Genomic DNA, 19,587 nt, shown 5'->3' on the forward strand with positions numbered 1-19,587 from the left:
GTTGTCTGTGTCCATCCACCCAGGTCATCCATTTATGTCACCTGGCATGCATTTGCATCATCTACCTTTTAGAAAACTCAGGCTAAAGTTCATTTCAGCCCTACAAAGTGAATGGTTGACCAGAATACCGTCTCCAGAAGGAAGAGGCTCATTAGGAAGCTGGAGGCTGCTAGTCCTAGTGTTTTCCCAGTCCATGCAGAAAAAAAGTTCTACCTCCAGAAGGGCAAACAGGGAGTGGAGTTCCCAATGGGCATTTCCCTACTATTTGTTGGCACCAGCTGCCAGGAACACTTGGATTAATTCTTGTTGTATGGAACAAGTCCCAGTCTCCTTGCCTGGATGTGGGGGTTGCATGGTGGGTTGATGACACCTGTGTGCCTGGAGCTGGGGTCTTGTTCATACCCTTGGAAGGTCAAAGCTGATCAGTGAATGAATGTGCAAGTGATCACATGGAGAGAGTGGGTTAATGAGCCTCTGGGTGTGTTTGGTGAAGGATGATCTAGCCAGGTAATTCGTTGTGGTCATCTTCCTATGATTCAGGAGGCTGATTTGGGGCCTGGCTCTGGTTGGTTTGTGCTTCTTAGCCTTAGATATCTCAGTAGGAGTATCGGTGAACCTTGTGATTGTAGAACAGTAACCATAAATTAGAAGCAGACCACGTTGTGGTCTGCTGGTCTCCTTGTTGGTAGACATCAGTTCATGTAAATAATGGAATTGTGACTGTCCAGTGTGGTTCTCTCTTGCTTTGAGCTTGGATGCCTGCCAGTTCTGCAAAGAATGAGCTCAGGGGCTGGTGTGTCTCATGTGACAGCTGTCATGTGTCAGTGTCTCCAAGCTAGCCTCTAGTGGGCCATGGGGTGCACCTTGGGCTGTCCTCTGGGACTTGGAAGCCACATGCATTTCGACTTACAGCTAGCAAGGTCAGAGGGCCCTCATTGAGAACAGGAGCCATTGGGGGCTGGGAAAGGTAGAGGTTGTACCGCCCTCTCTACCCTAGAGTATGTGGCTGTGTGTGTGTATGTATGTATACACATGCATCCCTGCACAACTGGCAAGGAAAGCTACTCAAAATTGCTCAAAATTAATTGAGCAATAGGAGCATCCTTGGAGTTGTTCCCCCTTAAAAAGGAATTTCCCATCTGAAATGGGCATGACACTATAGTCCCATCAGGCTGTAGGGGGATTATGGAGACCATGCTATCGAGGTCTAAACCATAGGTGCTCACGAGCAACATCCCCTCACTCGCTCACCCACCACAGAACCACAGGGTCCTCTGCAGCTCAGCCCGGGCATCTGAGGGGAGCCTGGAGGTCCCTGTGTTGTGGCAACAGCCTCCCAGTAGGGAACTCTGTGGGAGAACTTGTAGGGGTGGGGAGGGGGTAGCGGGGAGCTGAGGGGGCCTGTAGGGGGTCACCTCTGGTTTGCTTTCCCTCCATCACCTCCATGATCATCCAGACTAAGAAGAGCTAGGTGGATTCTCCTTCCAGTCAAACCCCTCTGAGCTTTTCATAACCTGTGTCAGCTGCTACCTCTTAGAGGGACCCAGTGAGCTGCACATCCCAAATTGACTGGTTCACGAGGTCTCCCCTCCTAGCCCACATTGCAGCTCCATGGCACCCAGAGGGCCTTGAAAGGCTAGGTTGCCTTCCCATTCAGACTTTGTTTCATGACCCCTGCACTTGGGGGTGGCTACATCTGTGGCTTTGTGCTTGGTTGGATCCTGCTGCTGCATTAGGGGATTTCCAGAAAGAACCTCAGAGAAGGTGGGCCTTTCCCTTCCCTGGGTGACCTCTGACCCATCTCACCTGATTATTGGCCTTCCCAAGATCTGGGGCTGACCTCCATCTCCTTGTCATGGCTTCTGTCCCTGGACATCCTCCCTGCCACTAGGAGCACCCAGCTAATGGAGCCGGGATCCACTGCCTAAGCCTCCAGCTAGGTCTAAACTGCCTGCCACTAGGGAGCACCCTTGGTAGAACCAGGGTGACAGAATCTGGCAGAAAAAGCCACAAGGGGGCAGATTCAGATGACCTGGTATCAAATGAGTAGCTCCCCAGGAGCCAAAGTTGGGGGGGGGGGGCTCACCCAGCCCTGTTTGCTGTCTGTTCACTGATTAGATTTCATCTGTGTGTCTGTGAGCAGGTCCTTCCCCTCCCCTACCCCATCCATGCCTGGATATCTTTGCCTTCTGCCAGAAGGCAGAAGGATCTCTGGACAGGGGACCAGATGACTCAGGGGAGCTGGGAGGACTGGATCTGAAGCCTCAAGTCCCCCTCCCCCACTGTGCTGGTTCTCCTTCCCCCCAGCAAAGAGTCCCCAGCATTCATCCAGCCCCAGAGGCCTCCTCCTGCAGCCCCTCCCCTGAGACCCCATGCTGACCACTCCCATGGCTTCTCTTTCTCTCTCCTGCCTCCCCACCCAGCAGAAAGCGCTTTCAGTCGAAGAGTAGAAGGCAAAGCACAAAACCACTTTGAAGAGACCAACAGCAGTTCTCAGAACTCCAGCGGTGAGTGTGCTGGGGACAGTGGCCTGGCCACAGCTGCCACCACCATCCTCTGTGGCAAGTGCCCATGGGCCAGGGTCTTCTGTGCATGAGGAGGGTCTTGCTGGGAGGAGGCTGGGCAGGGAAACAGAGGAAGAGCAGGGCCAGACAGAGCACAGGGGGCTCTTCTAACCCTCTTTGTCTCTTCTTCCCCATGGAGAGAGGATTTTTCCCCCTTCCCCAAACCCAGCCAGTCTAGCTGGATCAGCCTAAGAGAGCCATTGCTGTGTTTTGAAGAGAAAATACACAGCCAGTTTCTTTCAGGAGAGGCAAGAGGAGTGCTAAAAGAGAGCTCTAAGCCAGCACTGATGGCTCACACCTGGATTCCTAGCTATTCGAGAGGCTGAGATCTGAGGATCGCAGTTTGAAACCAGCCCAGGCAGTAAAGTCCATGAGACTCTTACTTACAATAAACTACTCAGAAAAAGCTGCAAGTGTCACTGTGGCTCAAGTGGTAGAGTGCTAACCTTGAGCAAAAAGTTGCTCAGGGACAGCTCCCAGGCCCTGAGTTTAAGCTCTAGGACTGGTATCAGAGAGAGAAAGAGAGACAGAGAAACAGAAACAGAGAGAGAAACAGACACAGAAACAGAGAGAGAGAGAAAGCTCTTAATTGGGAGCCCGAGACCCCCACTTTGGACCTGGGACCATCCGAATCAAGATTCCCTTCCAGCCCCTGCAGCTCCAGTGGGTTGGCCTGAGGCATCCCACTGGTATCTGGTGCCCCCTGTTGGCTGCCTGGTGCCCGACCCTGGCAGAGCCCTGGAGCCTGTCTAATGGCAGCTTTGGGAACCACCCTTCACTTCCACCTTCCCCACACTCCCTTCTACCTGCCAGCGCTAAGCATGGTCACACAAGCAGACTCTGTCCAAGCAAAGGACAGCATGCCAGGCTACACGGTGATAGCCAGGGTAGCATCAGTGACACTCATTTGCTGTCTCACGTGATTGAATTCACCAAATGCCTGGTGTGGGTCTGGGCCGGGCACTGGCTGGTATAGATGGAGTGAACGCAGCTTGTCCATCAGGGACTTGGTGGAGGCTTCTGCGTAGTCATAACCGTTTCAGCTTCGCCCAAGCCCAGGTTTGAACCCAGCCTCCCCGCTGGTGGCCCTTGAATGCCTCCTCCACTGTGAGTGGCTTGGAGAACACACCAGTGTTCCCCACGGAACAATCCCTATGGTTCTGAGGGTCTCACACAGGACACACACAGCCACTTTGGGTGGCTGCCTCTGGGGGACTTGGTTTACATTTCTTAGTAATCCCAAGATGGTGTGGTCTGGTCTGTGCTCCCTGGGGAAGGAAGGAGCTGAGATTTTAGATAATGTCATCCCCACCCCCTCTCCCAGGGGCAGTCTCAGGCCACACACAAGTCAGTGGCAACATGGGAGCAAGTTTCCTGGCCTTCCTTGGTCCCTGGCCAAACCATGCTGCATCCCCTGTGCCTCTCCTGTCACAGAGCTGCCTTTCAGAGTCGGGAGCAGTGCCAGCTAACGCTGCTGCCCTCCGGCAGTCACTGTTTATTGAGCGCTTACTATGTGCCTGGCATGTGTTCAGAGTTTATGTGTCTTATTCGTTTTCATCCTTGCCACAACTCTGGGGGGGGGGGGGGGACACACTCAGTGTCAGTGTGATTGTTATCCCTGCTATTCGGATTAGGAAACTGAGGCTCAGCAAGGGCCAGTTGGAACCCCAGGGTGCACCCAGACTATAAATAATGGAGGCCTGCATTGCTGCATGCTGGATTAGAGGCTTGACAGTCCAGGCCTCCAACAACTCCAGAAAGCAGAGGAGGGGAAAGACAGGCAGAAAGTAGCAGCATCTCTTGTTGCTCCAGTGATTGACACCAAACATCCCCATGCCCACGCCAGAACCCAGACGCAGCTGCCAGGGCCCTGTTCCAAACTGGGCAGCCATTCATGGATGCTCTCCTCCCTTAGGAGACCTGTGCACTCACTGTCAAATTGAGGGTATCCTAGAGGAGTGGCCCTGCCTGATCTTGTCCTGCCTGGTGGCCCCAGGGCCTAAGAGAAACTTACTTTCTCTAAACGAGGTAGCTTCATGCCAACACCTCACCTAGTATGTGCACTTGGCTGCCAGGTACTCCCTGCTCCACTTGCATGTTGGGTAAGAAGAAAAATCATGAGCCAGTCCTGATGGTACATGCATGTAATTCCAGCCCTTGGGAGCCTAAGACAGGAGTACTGTTAAGTCTAAGGCCAGCCTGGGCTATACAACCCAGAAAGAGAGAGAAGAGTAAGAGAGGGAGAGAGCAATCAGAGAACAGGACTGGAAGAGACTTAGCTAAACTGTTTCTTTTTTGCAGAAACTACAAGTCCCCTGATTTCCAACCCTTTCCCTCTCCTGCAGAGTAAGTGGCAATCCCACCTTGGGGGGCTGGCGAGGGCAAGGCAGGGCAGGGAGTGAACTCAGCTGGCCTCCCCAGGGAGCTGACCTGGGCTACTGTGGGGATAGGCCTTTGGCCAGCCTCCAGGGCAGACATAGCAACTGAGGGAGGCTACCAAGGGCCAGTGCCAAGTGGGTAGAGGAATGTGAGAGGCAGGTTACAGCCCTGAGCTGCTGGCTGCCTGTGGTGGCCCACTGGACACAGCCCTTCCTCCCAATCCTGGCCATCCAGAAAGCCTCAGGACGCCTCTTCCGAGCCCATCTGCAATCCTCCTTTTCTTCTTTCCTCACCCCCTGCCCCACACATCTTTTTCTCTTTCTTCTTTATTTATTTTTTTAATTTTTCTGCTTCCTTTCCTTTTTCCATCCTCATCTCTGCCAGACCCACTACTTCCTTTTCTTCCATGCCACACCCTCCTTCTCCCATCCTATGGCTCCTTCCTTCTTCCTGCCTTTCCCAGCCTTCTCCATCTCCTATATTCTTCTCCAGCTATTTTTCCCTCCCTGTGCTGTTGTCTGTTTTCTTGTTTTTTGTTTCTTTTTGGTTGTTGTTCATTCATTTGTTTACCTGGCAAACAGCTACCTTTGTGGGTTCCACGAGCAGAGAGCCGGGCTGTGAAACCCCCTGGACAAAACCTCTGCCCTCAGCGAACTCTTGGTTCCTGCTGTTGTGCTCTCCCTCACCTCCACATGCCCAGCACAGTGCGGGGCACACAGTAAGCACTCAATAAATAACCACTCTGATGGATTAAACCGTCTCTGTCTGCATGTCTTCCTCTCTCCATCGCCCCTGCCTTTCTCCAGCCCTGGTTTAGTGACAAGAGTGGACAGGCTGGGCCAAGAGCCCCCGTTTGCACAGTTGGGCCCTTTCCCCCACTTCCAAAGCCACCTGCAGCCCCGCAAAAGGGTGTCTGGGTTTGTGCTGCCCTCACGCGCTGCCTCGTCTCCCCAGAGCCCTACACATGCGGCGCCTGCGGCATCCAATTCCAGTTCTACAACAACCTGCTGGAGCACATGCAGTCCCACGCAGGTAAGCAGCCCTCATAGCTTCCTGCAGAGCAGACACAGCCAGAGCCCACCCTCGGCCCCACCAGGGACACCACAGCCTCTGGGGAAATGGTTACCCTGTGCAGAACCTGCCCTCGGGAAGCACCCTCAGGCTCAGCGCAGGCTCTGAGAATGCCGGCAGGGGGTTGGAGTTGAAGGATGCTTTCTGGAAGTTGAAACTCCTAGGCTGGGCCTGAAGCCAGAGAAAGACACAGAGACAGGAATTGGCTGTGGTTAGAGGTCAGGTTGAACTGAGGCAGGGGAGTGGAGAGGCCAGTCAGCTGCCTAGGTCTGGCCCTGCACTGCACACTCTGCAAGCCACAAGCACTGCGTTCACGCTGGAGCAAGATGGCAGTGACCTGGAGGGCCATTCTGGTGCAGATTGATAGGCCCCACCGTGACTTCCGGTACTGCAGGTGTAGGAGCCCAGGGTTGCCTTTGGGGACACAGCACTGTGTGCAGCACACAGACTGTGGCCCTCAGTTGATTCACCTGGCCCAGATGTGCATCTTCCTGGCCTGTGGCTGCAGCCTTTCCCCAAGGTGACATCCATAGTGACATCTATCTAGTTCCTACTCGGTCAGGTAAAGAGCCCACAACCCCAGTGGCTTCTCACATTCCAGCCTGGTGACTCAGACCTCCACCCTCTGGTGCTACCACCTTCACCTAGGTCCTTTAGAGGCTTGTTTTTCTCTGACTGGCTGATGGGGAACGGACCTGTGAGGAAGGCACCTAAGTGCCACGTCAGACACAAGTGACACGTCATAAATGAGTGTGCAAACTCCAGAGGTGGGAAATAATCACACAGCCTGAATCCATGAGGAATGTACCCAGAGCTACTTCCCAGGGACACTAAGAAAGGAAACACAAACCTGATGTTAGAGCCCACTAGCCACTCCCCACTTATTCCTCAGGATAACCTAGAGAGGCACTAGAAATAAGATGTGAAGCCAGGTCTGGTGATGTATGCCCGTAATCTCAGCATTTGGGAGGCTAAAACAAAAGGTTCATGGTTTGGAGGCCAGCATGAATGGCATAGCAAGACCTCATCTCAAAAAAGAAAAAGAAAAAAGGGCTGGGAAGGTGGCTCAGTGGTAGAGCACTTGCCTTGCATGCATGAGGCCCTGGGTTCGATTCCCCAGCACCACATAAGCAAAAAGAAAAAAGCTGGAAGTGGCGCTATGGCTCAAATGGTAGAGCATTAGCCTTGAGCTGAAGAGCTGAGAGACAGCGCCCAGGCCCAGAGTTCAGGCCCCACAACTGGACCCCCCCCCAAAAAAAAAGAGAGAGAAGGAAGGAAGAAAGAGAAATCTGGGGAACAAAGTGCCCAGGACACCTGTTGGCTCAGTAATTGCTAGTTGCTGTTATTTCCACTGTTGTTATCGCTGTCTTTATTTGTGTGTGTCTTTCTACGGTTTGTAAATCTTTCATTTACCTCTAGATCTGGCCTGATGAGCAGACTATTTCAGGACAGAATCTTCCATATGCATGTACTGTGCTATTAGCATAGCCTCGATTCATGCTCCTTGTTTCTTCCTGGTGTATATGGGAATGCAGTGGATCTGACTCATGTACTACTGTATGCTATTTACTATACATGCTGGGTACTGTGCACAGTACCTACAGTGTCCTAGCCATTCATTCCCAGGGCCTTCAGGCAGCTTATTATTTATAATGAACTCTTTAAAACCAAGACTGAGCCCTGAATGACAGGCAGACACCTGAGCTCCTGTTCCTCTCCATGACATCTCTCATGATCGCGTCCCTCAAACAAGGGCACACAAAGCCCAGGTCCTTTGCTTCTGAGCTCACTCCTGGCTTCCTGACTCCCTCATCCTCCCCTGACTTCAGCCACATCCTCCACTGAAGTCTTAAGGGGATCAGACTTGCCCCCACCCTCTGTGGGAAGTAGCAGCTCTGGGGCTCATGACAGTACTGAGTGTAAGCACTACATCCCTGATGCCCACAATCCTCCCACTCTGAAACCTAGACCTCCACTGCTCTCTGCCATCCTGGTTTCCTGTCTGGCTTCCTGTGCTTTCCCAGCCTTCTGGTAGTTGGGAGTGGGGGCCGAGAGGAGGGAGCTGAGGCTATTAAAATGCAAATGAAGGCTGAGCCTGGAAGTAGTCCCACCTTGCCAAGTATCTAGCCTGGTCTCCCCAGGAACCATGGATGTCAGTTCTGGTCCAGAGAAATGCCTCCCCGCAATCCAGCACAAAGCCAGGCTGAATCCCAGCCTGGCTGAAGCAGGATTAAAGGATTGGCCCTGTGGAGGGAAATTAAGCGTCCTGAGCAGCGCAGTTCACAGCGCAGCTGATAAAGGAGGATCAGCCTCCAATAAAGCCAATCTCATTAAGAGGCTGTGAATGGCACAGGCTAATTCTCCCTAATAAACTTCCCCTCCGTACTGCAGGGAACCTGTCTGCCCTGGTGACAGTTCAGCAGCCTTGTTGACAGTAACGAATGATAGCCGTCATTAGTGACTGCTTGCGTGAGGCATGGTACCTGGGACTCCCCTTGGGAGGCTAGATCAGCTCATCCCTAGGGGCTGCTGACACTATCATACCTTTACGCACATGAAGGACCAAGGCCCAGAGAATAACACTGGCCTTATGCCAGTACTACAAGTCATAAAAACTTGTGGCCACTTCCCTTCAGAGTTCTGTGGAGGCCCCAAGTAGTTAAATTGCCCTGGATTATGAGATCAGTTCTGGAGGTGAAGAGCAGAGCTCTGGGCTGCAGGGTGTGGCCCTGTGGCTGTGAATGGAGGTGACCTTGTTAAGGTCCACACAACCTACTAATTTACTTGGGTACTCACCAACCTAATAGCATCTTCACGAGGTTTGGTCTTTCTCTGACACATAATGGTGTCAAGCTGCTTTTTCTTGTGGGCTTCTTACCATTCCTGTCTATTCTTTAAAGAAATACCTATTCTGGGCTGGGAAGGTAGCTCAGTGGTAGAGTGCCTGCCTTGCATGCATGAGGCCCTGGATTTGATTCCTTAGCACCAGAAAAACAGAAAAAAGCCGGAAGTGGTAGAGCGCTAGCCTTAAGCTGAAGAGCTGAGGGACAGTACACAGGTCCAGAGTTCAGGCCCACTACTAACAAAAAACAAAAACCTATTCTGATCCTTGGCCCATTTAAAAAATTTTTTTTCATCTTTTTACTAAGTTGGAAGAGTTCTCTGTATATTCCATATTTAAGACCCTTATAGGTAATTGATTTATACATACATCTTTTCCATTCTGTGGGTTGTCTTTTCATTTTTTAAACGCTGTCCTTTGAAGCATAAAACATTTTAATTTTGATGAAAACTCCCCTTTTATAATATTTTTGTTGTTTATGCCTTTGATATTACATCTGGAATAAAGCATTGCCTAACTTGTCACAAATTGCTGATTCCATGGGGTTTTGTTTTACTTTGTTTTCTGTTTTCTTCGATGAATTTTATGGTTCGAGCTCTTAGTTGCAGATTCCTTTTTGGTCTGAAGTAGGAGTCCAACTTGTTTCTTTTACATGTGGGTATCTATTAGTCCCACACTCTTTTCTTTCCTTTCTATTCTTACACCACACCCCTTGAATTGTGCAGGTACCTTGTCAAATATCAGTTGACCATAAATGTGAATGTTTATTCCTTTGTTGTTAGGCGTATTCCATTGGCCTGGATGCCAGTATTTGTGCCAAAACCATGTTATCTTCAGTGCTATAGGAGTTTTGAAATCAAGATGCGTAAGCCAAGCCAACTTTGCCCTTTTTCATGATTGTTTTGACTGCCCTGCATCTCTTATATTTCCATATCAATTTTTGGATCATCTTGTCAATTTTCCATTATTTTTTTTAAATCAAGGATTCGAGAAGGATTGTGCTGAATCTAAACCAGCTTTTGTAGTGTTGCTGCTTTAACATCAAGTCTTCCAATCCATGAACATGGGATGTCTTTCTGTTTGTCTTTATTTTTCAACAATGTTTTTAATTTCTAGGATACAAATCCTAAGTATTTTATTGTTTTGGAAGCTTGATTTAATTTTTTTTTTTTGGAGTTAAGGTGATTTTTTTTTCTCAAGCTAGTAATTGCATTCATTAGTTTTTAGTTCTTAACTCCAATTTACATTACTGAGGTAAGTTTCACTTATTCTTTTTACCTGTTGCTCTGTTTGAATTTTGTATGTATGTTAATGAGGACTTTTTTTCTTTTTTAATGCTTTTTCTCCGGTCTTGGATTGAGGAAGTGCCAGACTTGTAAAATGAGTTGGAAGATGTTCTTATTACTTATGTTTTCTGGCAGAATTTGTGTAGAATTTGTATTATTTGTTTTCCCTTTAACTATGTCATCCAATTCACCAGAGAAGTCTTATGGGCCTGGAAGTTTCTTTTTGAAAGCAAGGGGAATTATTTAACAGACAGGACTATGGCAGGTTGTTGATTTCTTCTGGAGTGAACTTTGTTTCTTTGAGTCTTTCAGGTTCTTTGTCTCACCTGGCTTGCATCATCTTCCCTTTTTATCCATGGTTTCATAAGGACTAAATGGAACTAAAAATGATTATCAACTCTACATGATTATCAGCGTTAATGACTTGTGTCCTCTAGCTAGAAGCTTATAATTTTATTGAATTCCTTTTTTTAACAAAGACTTAGCTTTCATTTTTAACTGTGTTTGTCCATTGTCTTTCATTTCTGCTTTTTATCTGAATTGTTTCTTTTCTTCTCCTTACTTTAAGCTTAATCCACTTTTCTTTAGGGGGGGGGGGGGGGTGTGTGTGTGTGTGTGTGTGTGTGTGTGTGTGTGTGTGTGTGTGTGTGTGTGTGTGTGTGTGTGTGTGTGTGTGTGTGTGTGTGTGTGTGTGTGTGTGTGTGTGTGTGTGTGTGTGTTTGAAACTAGGGCCTTACATTCTCACTGGGTGCTTTTTTTTCTTTTTAGTAGACCAACTGGATAGTTTTATTGAGAGGAGAGCAGAGAGCACCTGCTTGGGAGGGAAAAGGAGGAAAGCTGAAGCCAAGTCGTGTTACAGTACAGGGGTTTATGTTTAGTGTTGGTTGTGTGGATGTTAATTTTATAGTTAAGTATTATCATTGATTGATTAATAACTGGGGTAAGTTACAGGTCTCAGTGGGCCTTCTTTTTTACATTTTTAATGTAAAAATACTGTACAGAGGGGTTACAATTACACGAGTAAAATAATGAGGACATTTCCTATCCAGCATTGTTACCTCCTCCTTTGTTTTTCCCCTACCATCCCTTCCCTCCCCTCCTCCCCAACTCTTCCATCCTCCCCACCCCGAAGTTGTATTTCAACATAGTGTCTTGTGCATCTCATTGTTACAATGGTCAACCTGTATCCTTATTTCAGCATTTTATTATTTCCCTTCCCCTCCCCGAATTAGAAAAATGTAGATACGAGATGCAGGGCGCCGGCATCAGTGGGTGTTTTTATTCACAGCTGGCCCCTACCATCTAAGCTGTGTTCCCAACCCTTTTTGCCTTAGTTTGTTTTTCAAATCAGGCCTTATATGTATGCCCTGGCTGGCCTAGATCAAGATCTTCCTATTTACACTTTCTATGTAGCTGGAGTTACAGGTTTGCACCACATCTCCATTGGTTAAAATGGAATCTTGTGAACTTTTTCCCTACACGAGTCTTGAACAATGATCTTTCCATCTGTCTCCCAAGAAGTTACAATAACAGTATAAAGCTAAATAAAGATACAGTATGCAAATGGATGTGGTAGCTTATACTGTTATTGTAACTTCTTGGGAGACAGAAAGATCATAGTTCAAGTTTAGCTTTTGACTCTTGATCTCTCTCTATCTTTGTTTAAGTAGGTTTCTTATAGGTGATATATCATTTCTTGTTTTTAAATATTAATCTCATGGAATTTCTTTGGAATTTTGAGACATGTGCATTTAATGTAATTTCAGTGCAGTCAGCTATAAATCTGCCTTCTTTATACTTGCCTGCTAGTTCATCTCCTTTATTCTGTTCCTTTTTAGCCTCTAATTTTTCTAATTTATTTTGGATTGAGAATTTTTATCTTCACTTATCTTGACTTATTAGGTATACATTTTTTGCTTTTTACCAGTCATTTACAGCTTTATAGCCTTAAGCTGTCTATATATTTTGAATTGATCATTCTTCTATCAAATAACATTAGCTTTGCCAGGTTCTGGCAGCTCACACCTGTAATCCTAGGTAATAAGAAGGCCGAGATCTAAGAATCATGGTTCAAAGCCAACCTGGACAGGAAAGTCTGCGAAACTCTTACCTGCAATTAACTAACAGAAAAACAGAAGTGGAAGTGTGGCTCAAGTGATAGAGTTCTGGCTTTGAGAGAAAAATAGCTAAGTGACAGTAACCAGGCCCTAAATTCAAAATGCAGTACCAGCACAAAGCAAACAAACAACAACAACAAAACACATTAGCCTTATTTTCATGTCATGTGAGAACTTCTCAACAGTGTCTTCTGTTTCCCTATTCTGATCTTTGGAACATGGTTGCTGTGCAGTTTACTTTTATACAAAATTACCAAAGTTCATGATCCCTGTTTGGAGTGAGAGATCAGTTATCTTTTTAAGATTTAAAATGCGGGAGCCATTTTCCCTCCTCACACATGTATGTGCAGCTCACAGTAACCTTCTTCATTTCTGTAGATCCAGTTTTCCTGATAGAAGCTCAGCTTTTTGTCTTAAAATACATTTTATCTTCATTTGCAAAAAAAGATCCCATGATGATTGTGTTTTGCCTCGTATCTCTGAATATATGTATAATATTCACAACAGCTCTCTTTAAAGCCTTATTGGCTAATTCCATCCTCTCTATCATACACAGGTCTATTTCTGTTATTGGTTTTTCTCCTGGTTGTAGGTCATATTTTACTAATATTTATTGAGTACTTGATAGTGTGAATTATACGTTTTACTGGGTGCTGGAATCCATTGTATTTCTTTTTCTTTTATTTTTTGTGCTGCATTTTGGGGGACTTGTGCTCTTGCTTAGTTTTATTGCACAAGGCTGGCACTCTACCAATTGAACCACAGCTCGACATCCAGCTTTTTGTTGGTTAATTGAAGATAAGCGTCTTGAGGATTTATCTGTCAAGGGTGGCTTTGTACCTTAAGCCTCAGATCTTAGCCCCTTGAGTAGCTAGAATTACAGGTGTGAACTACCAGCACCCAGGTCCCTTGTATTTCTTAAAGGAATGTTAGACTTGATCTGCAATTTAGTTTCTTTCTTAAGAGCATGATTATGCGTTTGAGGCTTGCTCTTAAAGATACAAGGCAGACAGCCAGACTCTAGTGGCTCATGCCTATAATCCTAGCTACTCGGGAAGCTTAGAATGAGATGATCTTGGTACACAGCCAGCCTGAGCAGGAAAGTTCAAAGACAGCTGGGTGTAGTGGCTTGCACCTGTTACCCTAGCTATGACAATAAAGCCTAACAGGTGGATCACACCTGGGTATGCATACCTAGGCAGGAAGTGAGAACCAGTCACAAAATATCAGCAGAAAACAGGGCCGATGCATGGCTCTTCAGTAAAAACCACCTCCCTAGCAAGTACGAGGTCCTGAATTCAATCCCCTCCATGAGAGAGAGAGAGAGAGAGAGAGAGAGAGAGAGAGAGAGAACAGATGTGGAGCTGTTTTTAATCTGTGGTGAGTTTAGTTTCATCAAAACAAACTGAACTTTATCAAATCTCTCATGCACTGAAATCTTTTGCCTCAGCCCGGCACATTTCCTGAGTGATCCTAAGCAAACCATTTTTTAGATCTGGACCATAGTTCCCATGTTTTCCAGTGAAGGGAAAAGAGTTGGTAATTGAGTGCTTCAAATCATGTAGGTAGAACCTGGTTTTATTTTCTTCATTTAATATAATCTCCAGTAAATACACTGAATAACAACACACAAAAGTAAGAGAATGTGAGATACTGCCGAGCCCTTAGGTCTGGGGTTGTGGGAATTGTAGGTGCCTGGCTAGCCTCGGGTTCCCACTGGCTAAGAGTTTTCCTTAGTCCAGGCATGGTGTCAGCAATCCTTGCACTGCCTGTATGGTCCTTCCAGCCTCTGTAATGGCCGGAGATGAGGCTTTGCTAACATAGATCATTGCCTAAGGAGCCAGGACTTAGCCCAGGCCACGTCTTGCTCTTTCCCCCTGACTCTTGTTCTATTCTTACTGGTCTTGCCCTTCATGGTAATGCTGTCCCCATTGTGCCTACAGCCGACAATGAAAACAACATCACCTCCAACCAGTCCCGATCTCCACCTGCCATCGTGGAAGAGAAGTGGAAACCTCAGGCCCAGAGGAATAGTGCCAACAACAGTAGGTCTCCTGGGCAAGGGCTGGAGCCAGGGGCCCTGGGAGGTCCTGAGGCTCTGCTGTGGTATTCCACTCACCCCTATCTCCTCCACCTATGTCTCCTGTGGGGCCAGAGGTGACAGACACACAGCAGCTTCCAGGGCATACTCATGCTCAACACCTCACAGCAGGAGTTCTTAACACACAGGGTGAGCAGAGGAAGGCTTTAAAAAAAAATATATGGTTAGAGAGCACCAGTTAGTGCCAGGATTGCAATCAGAGCCCACATTTTTATGATTTCTGTGGGCTGCACTTTCCTGACACTGACCCAGCCTACCTTTCTCACTAAAGATTCCTATTTTAATGGCAACTCCTGTATTGAGGAAGAAGTAAGACTAGTTGTGATCACAGGCCTAGGTAATGACACCTATGGCAAGCGTGTTTCACACTCACCCTAAGTACCATTCCTATACCTGTGGCAGGCATTACTAATCAATTGCAAAACTTTATCCCTGTGAGACTGATATGTGTGAGAACCAATCTGCCATGCCCACGTGTGCACGAGATAAAATGTATTTGTTATTCCTAATACTCTATGCTTAGACTACTAAGCTACTACCAGATCAAGCACCCTGGAAATGCCAGAATGAATCCGTTTTCTCTCTGTGTCCCTGGCAGCCACAAGCAGTGGTCTACCACCCAACAGCATGATCCCGGAGAAGGAGCGGCAGAACATTGCAGAGCGGCTGCTGCGGGTCATGTGTGCCGACCTGGGGGCGCTGAGCGTGGTCAGTGGGAAGGAGTTCCTCAAGTTAGCGCAGACCTTGGTGGACAGCGGTGCCCGCTACGGGGCCTTCTCAGTCACCGAGATCCTGGGCAACTTCAACACGCTAGCACTGAAGCACTTGCCTCGCATGTACAACCAAGTGAAGGTGAAGGTAACGTGTGCCCTGGGCAGCAATGCCTGCCTGGGCATCGGCGTCACCTGCCACTCGCAGAGCGTCGGTCCCGACTCCTGCTATATCCTCACGGCCTACCAGGCTGAGGGCAACCACATCAAGAGCTATGTGCTGGGCGTGAAGGGCGCTGACATCCGTGACAGCGGCGACCTGGTGCACCACTGGGTGCAGAACGTGCTGTCGGAGTTTGTCATGTCGGAGATCCGGACAGTGTACGTGACAGACTGCCGGGTGAGCACGTCGGCCTTCTCGAAGGCCGGCATGTGCCTTCGCTGCTCGGCCTGTGCCTTGAACTCGGTGGTGCAGAGCGTGCTGAGCAAGCGGACGCTGCAGGCCCGCAGCATGCACGAGGTCATTGAGCTGCTCAACGTGTGTGAGGACCTGGCAGGCTCCACGGGCCTCGCCAAGGAGACCTTTGGGTCCCTGGAGGAGACGTCGCCGCCGCCCTGCTGGAACTCAGTGACGGACTCCCTGCTGCTGGTGCACGAGCGCTACGAGCAGATCTGTGAATTCTACAGCCGGGCTAAGAAGATGAACCTCATCCAGAGCCTCAACAAACACCTGCTGAGCAACCTGGCTGCCATCCTGACACCTGTGAAGCAGGCGGTCATCGAGCTGAGCAACGAGAGCCAGCCTACCCTACAGCTCGTGCTGCCCACCTATGTCCGGCTGGAGAAGCTGTTCACAGCCAAGGCCAATGACGCCGGGACCGTCAGCAAGCTCTGCCACCTCTTCCTAGAGGCGCTCAAAGAGAACTTCAAGGTGCACCCAGCCCACAAAGTGGCCATGATCCTGGACCCGCAACAGAAGCTGCGGCCCGTGCCGCCCTACCAGCACGAAGAGATCATCGGCAAGGTCTGCGAACTCATCAACGAGGTGAAGGAATCTTGGACAGAGGAGGCTGACTTCGAACCCACTGCTAAGAAGCCCCGCTCCACGCCGGGTGAACACCCCACAGCTCAGGAGGACGACCGGCTAGGGAAGAACGAAGTGTATGATTACCTGCAGGAACCCCTTTTCCAGGCCACCCCTGACCTCTTCCAGTACTGGTCATGCGTGACCCAAAAGCACACAAAACTAGCCAAGCTTGCCTTCTGGCTGCTGGCCGTTCCAGCTGTGGGGGCTCGAAGTGGGTGTGTAAATATGTGTGAGCAGGCACTTCTGATCAAAAGGAGACGGCTGCTCAGCCCAGAAGATATGAACAAGCTCATGTTTCTGAAATCCAACATGCTTTAAGACGCAGCTTCAGAAAATTAAACAAAAAACAACTTAAAAAAAAAAAGACAAGAGAACGTTAGGGAAGGAAAAATTAAAAAAAAAAAACACAACACTGTCACAAACAAAGGAAAGGAATTTAAGTTCTAAACACTGTGGACCTCATTATAAACGCCCCCTCCCCCCAGGAAACTTAAGTGCTTTTTTTCCCCATGTATGTGTGTGTGTACGTATGTCCGCACCCAGGCATGTGTCCAGACATGCAGGTGTGCGGTATGGGGTGGGCTTCATGCTCAGCTGTTGGCTGGAGAAGCTCCACCCACATGTGTGCACACACATACAACCCTGGTGCGCATGTGCACGCCCACTCACAGGTGTGTGCATCAGTTGGGTGTGTCAGGAAAGCCGGAAAGAGGGAGATGGTTCACCTTTTCTCCAGCAGGGGCTCTGTAGAAGGACTCCATTTTCAGGTGCGCAGATTGGAAGAAGCCGATACAAGGTATGCAGCTGGTCAGGCGGCTGAGATCTGAAGTGAGTGACCCGATGCTCCCTGTCCTTCACCGCTAGTCCCTTCTTCATCTCCCTCTCCATCCCCTGATTCCCCACAGACCCACCCTCCTGCCCTAGCTGCTCTGCCATGGATTCTCCAAACTGCATTTGATGGAGAGTTTCTGCACTGGACTTTGTTTCTCGTTCACCTTCAGGGCATTGAGCTGCTGTCTCTTGGTGACTCCCACTCCAGGGTGTTCCCGGGGGGCAGTCGCTTTAGAAACACACCTATCTATCTCCCCAAAATCAGGAAAGGAGACTTTCAAGAATATAAAAGCTGATGTTTTGCTTTTTAATATAAGAGAAAGAGAGAGAAAGTGACTTTTTTTTTTTCAGAGAAGTAGTCAATTGTCTCCACCCAATACTTTTTTTTCCCCAACATTTGAGCAATGTTTATCTTCCTTTGGGGGGGGGAATTAATTTTTTTTTCACATTTGATTTCAACTCTGCTAGGAGGCACTGAATGTCGGTAACTTATGTTTCAGAGTTTTTCTGTTTTGTTTTTGACTTGGCCTCAAGTCACACTGTAAACTAGCTCATCTCAGTGGTATATTGGCTATTGTAAGGTTTTTCTCATCCTTCGCTGGGAGAACAGTTCTGATCTCATGTTAAGACAACCAAGACCAAGCTCAGGATGGCACTGGCTGGAGACCAGGCTGGGTGGTTCCGATATGGGGTTTGGTGGAAGCTGCAGGGAGCAGCATGGGGCCTCGGGGTCCTCTGAATGTAAACAAAGACCCACCTACTGATTGGCTGTCTGTACCAGGACATCTGACTCCTGTACCCAGACTGCTGCACTCCTCACCTCATCCCAGGCCTTCATCGCAGCAGGAACTCCTAATCGGATCCATATTCACACCTGTCATACCCCAGACCCACAGTCTCTTCTCCCCCTGCCCCCATACCTGGGGGTCCCGGGACCTTTGTAGTGGGGCGAGGGAGAGTGTCCACAGCCCTCAGGGGTCCCACCAGGCCCCTAGTCCTCTACTCAGGACAGCAGCTGAGCAGGGTACCTTGTGGTCTGAACAGTTGATATCCAGAGGTGGACACAGTCAACTCCATGCTGTGAAAGGGATCTCTCCTGACCTCCCTCCTGACCCCTGGCCAGGAACAACTGAGCTTCGGCACACAGTCCTGCCTGATGTTGAGAAGTGACAAGGGAAAGATTGGCTGTGACCCCCATTCCCGCCCACACGCCTCTCCGTATCTCTCGGCTGCTGGTCCCACAGCCCTCTGGTGACCAGGGCTCTGAGATGCTTGTGCTTCGGCTGCAAAGAGCCACCACTGAGGGGAGGAGGGAGCATTGGCCAAGGCAACTTCTGCCATTCTGGGACGGGCTAGGAGGGCACCCTCTCCCCAGGAATAAAGCATTACTCAACTGTGAGATACCTCGACTACAAAAAGCACTGTACATCCCTCTCCCGCTGAGACCCCCAACAGGATGGGGCGAAGGTGGTTTAGAAACTCAAGAAGGCTTAGGATTTTGATTGTGGGTCCACAATACTGTCCTCGGGAACCAGGCCTGCACATTTCACCTCATGAGAGAATGAACCCAGATCTCTCCTATAGAGCCTTGGACACTGAAATGAACCAAATGGGCCATTTCCACATTCACTCCAGCAACCATGGTCTCAGGAACACTATTCATACTCCTCTCCTGGAAAACAGCTAGGCTTCAAGCTCGGGTCTCTCCACCAGAAGATCTTCTGTCCACAGAGAATCAGGAATGGGGGTGGGGGTGGGGTGAGACAAACCAAATGTCACTCCCTAGAGAATATGGAAACAGGGACAGATTTTTCTGTTGGACCACCTCCTGGAAGATGAGCTATGGACTGTTGATTAACAGATGCCTCCAGTCTGGCTGGGCTGCCAGAGACAGGGCCTTCACCGGTCACTTGGAGCCACACAAGGAAGACAGGAGTTACCCATTGGTTGTGGTCAGGGTTGCAGGCTCTTGGAGTTCACCTTGACTGCTGGGAGCAGAGCTGGGCTGCTGGGCAGATTGGGCAGCTGGGAATTAAGAAACAGGCATTCTGCTCTCTTGTAAAGCCACCAGCCAAGCCCAGATGCGGTTAGAACACTCAGCATTCTGTTTGGGGCATGAGATGCTGGCTCTCCAGAAGGAAAACTAGTGAGTCATGTTCAACTCAAGGTTTGGGGTCATGGTTATCACCAACTCAATGGATTCTTTTGTGTGTATGTGTGTGTGTGTGTTGGCGCTCTACCACTGGAGCCATACCTCCACTTCCGGCTATTTGGTGGTTAATTGAAGAGTCTCATTGGACTTTCCTGCCCCAGCTGGCTTTGAATAGTAATCCTCAGATTTCAGCCTCCTGTGTAGCTAGGATTCAGGTTTGAGCCACCAGCCTCCAGCTCCAGTTCTTTTGCACTTCAGTACTTAGGACTTAAGTGTGCCAATGCAAGTTTGGTGTGAATGCCACTGGGTTCTATTGGGCAGCCTCACCTGCATAGATAATAAGTTGATGGGCAGTCATTCCTCTCTCTGGTTCCCCGGACAAGGTCATACATACCTCTCGGGCAGGCCATCCTTAAGGGCAAATCTTGCTGCCGCAGACAGCTGGAT

General features: G+C 48.8%; 1 protein-coding gene across 1 annotated transcript in view; it reads left to right on the top strand.

Moving 5' to 3' along the window:
• The window catches only part of Znf618 (zinc finger protein 618), a 162,730-nt gene extending 144,068 nt beyond the window's left edge, over nucleotides 1-18,662 (top strand). Inside the window, exons 13-16 of the mRNA XM_042678715.1 lie at nucleotides 2,427-2,507; nucleotides 5,898-5,975; nucleotides 14,203-14,304; nucleotides 14,959-18,662. Coding sequence (XP_042534649.1) covers nucleotides 2,427-2,507; nucleotides 5,898-5,975; nucleotides 14,203-14,304; nucleotides 14,959-16,475 — 1,778 coding nt within the window. The 3' untranslated portion in view covers nucleotides 16,476-18,662. The remainder of the gene's footprint in view (nucleotides 1-2,426; nucleotides 2,508-5,897; nucleotides 5,976-14,202; nucleotides 14,305-14,958) is intronic.
• The last annotated feature ends 925 nt before the right edge of the window (nucleotides 18,663-19,587 follow it).

Source organism: Dipodomys spectabilis, unplaced genomic scaffold (assembly GCF_019054845.1).
Source record: "Dipodomys spectabilis isolate Male_0828 unplaced genomic scaffold, ASM1905484v1 ptg000046l, whole genome shotgun sequence".
Lineage (NCBI taxonomy): Eukaryota > Metazoa > Chordata > Mammalia > Rodentia > Heteromyidae > Dipodomys > Dipodomys spectabilis.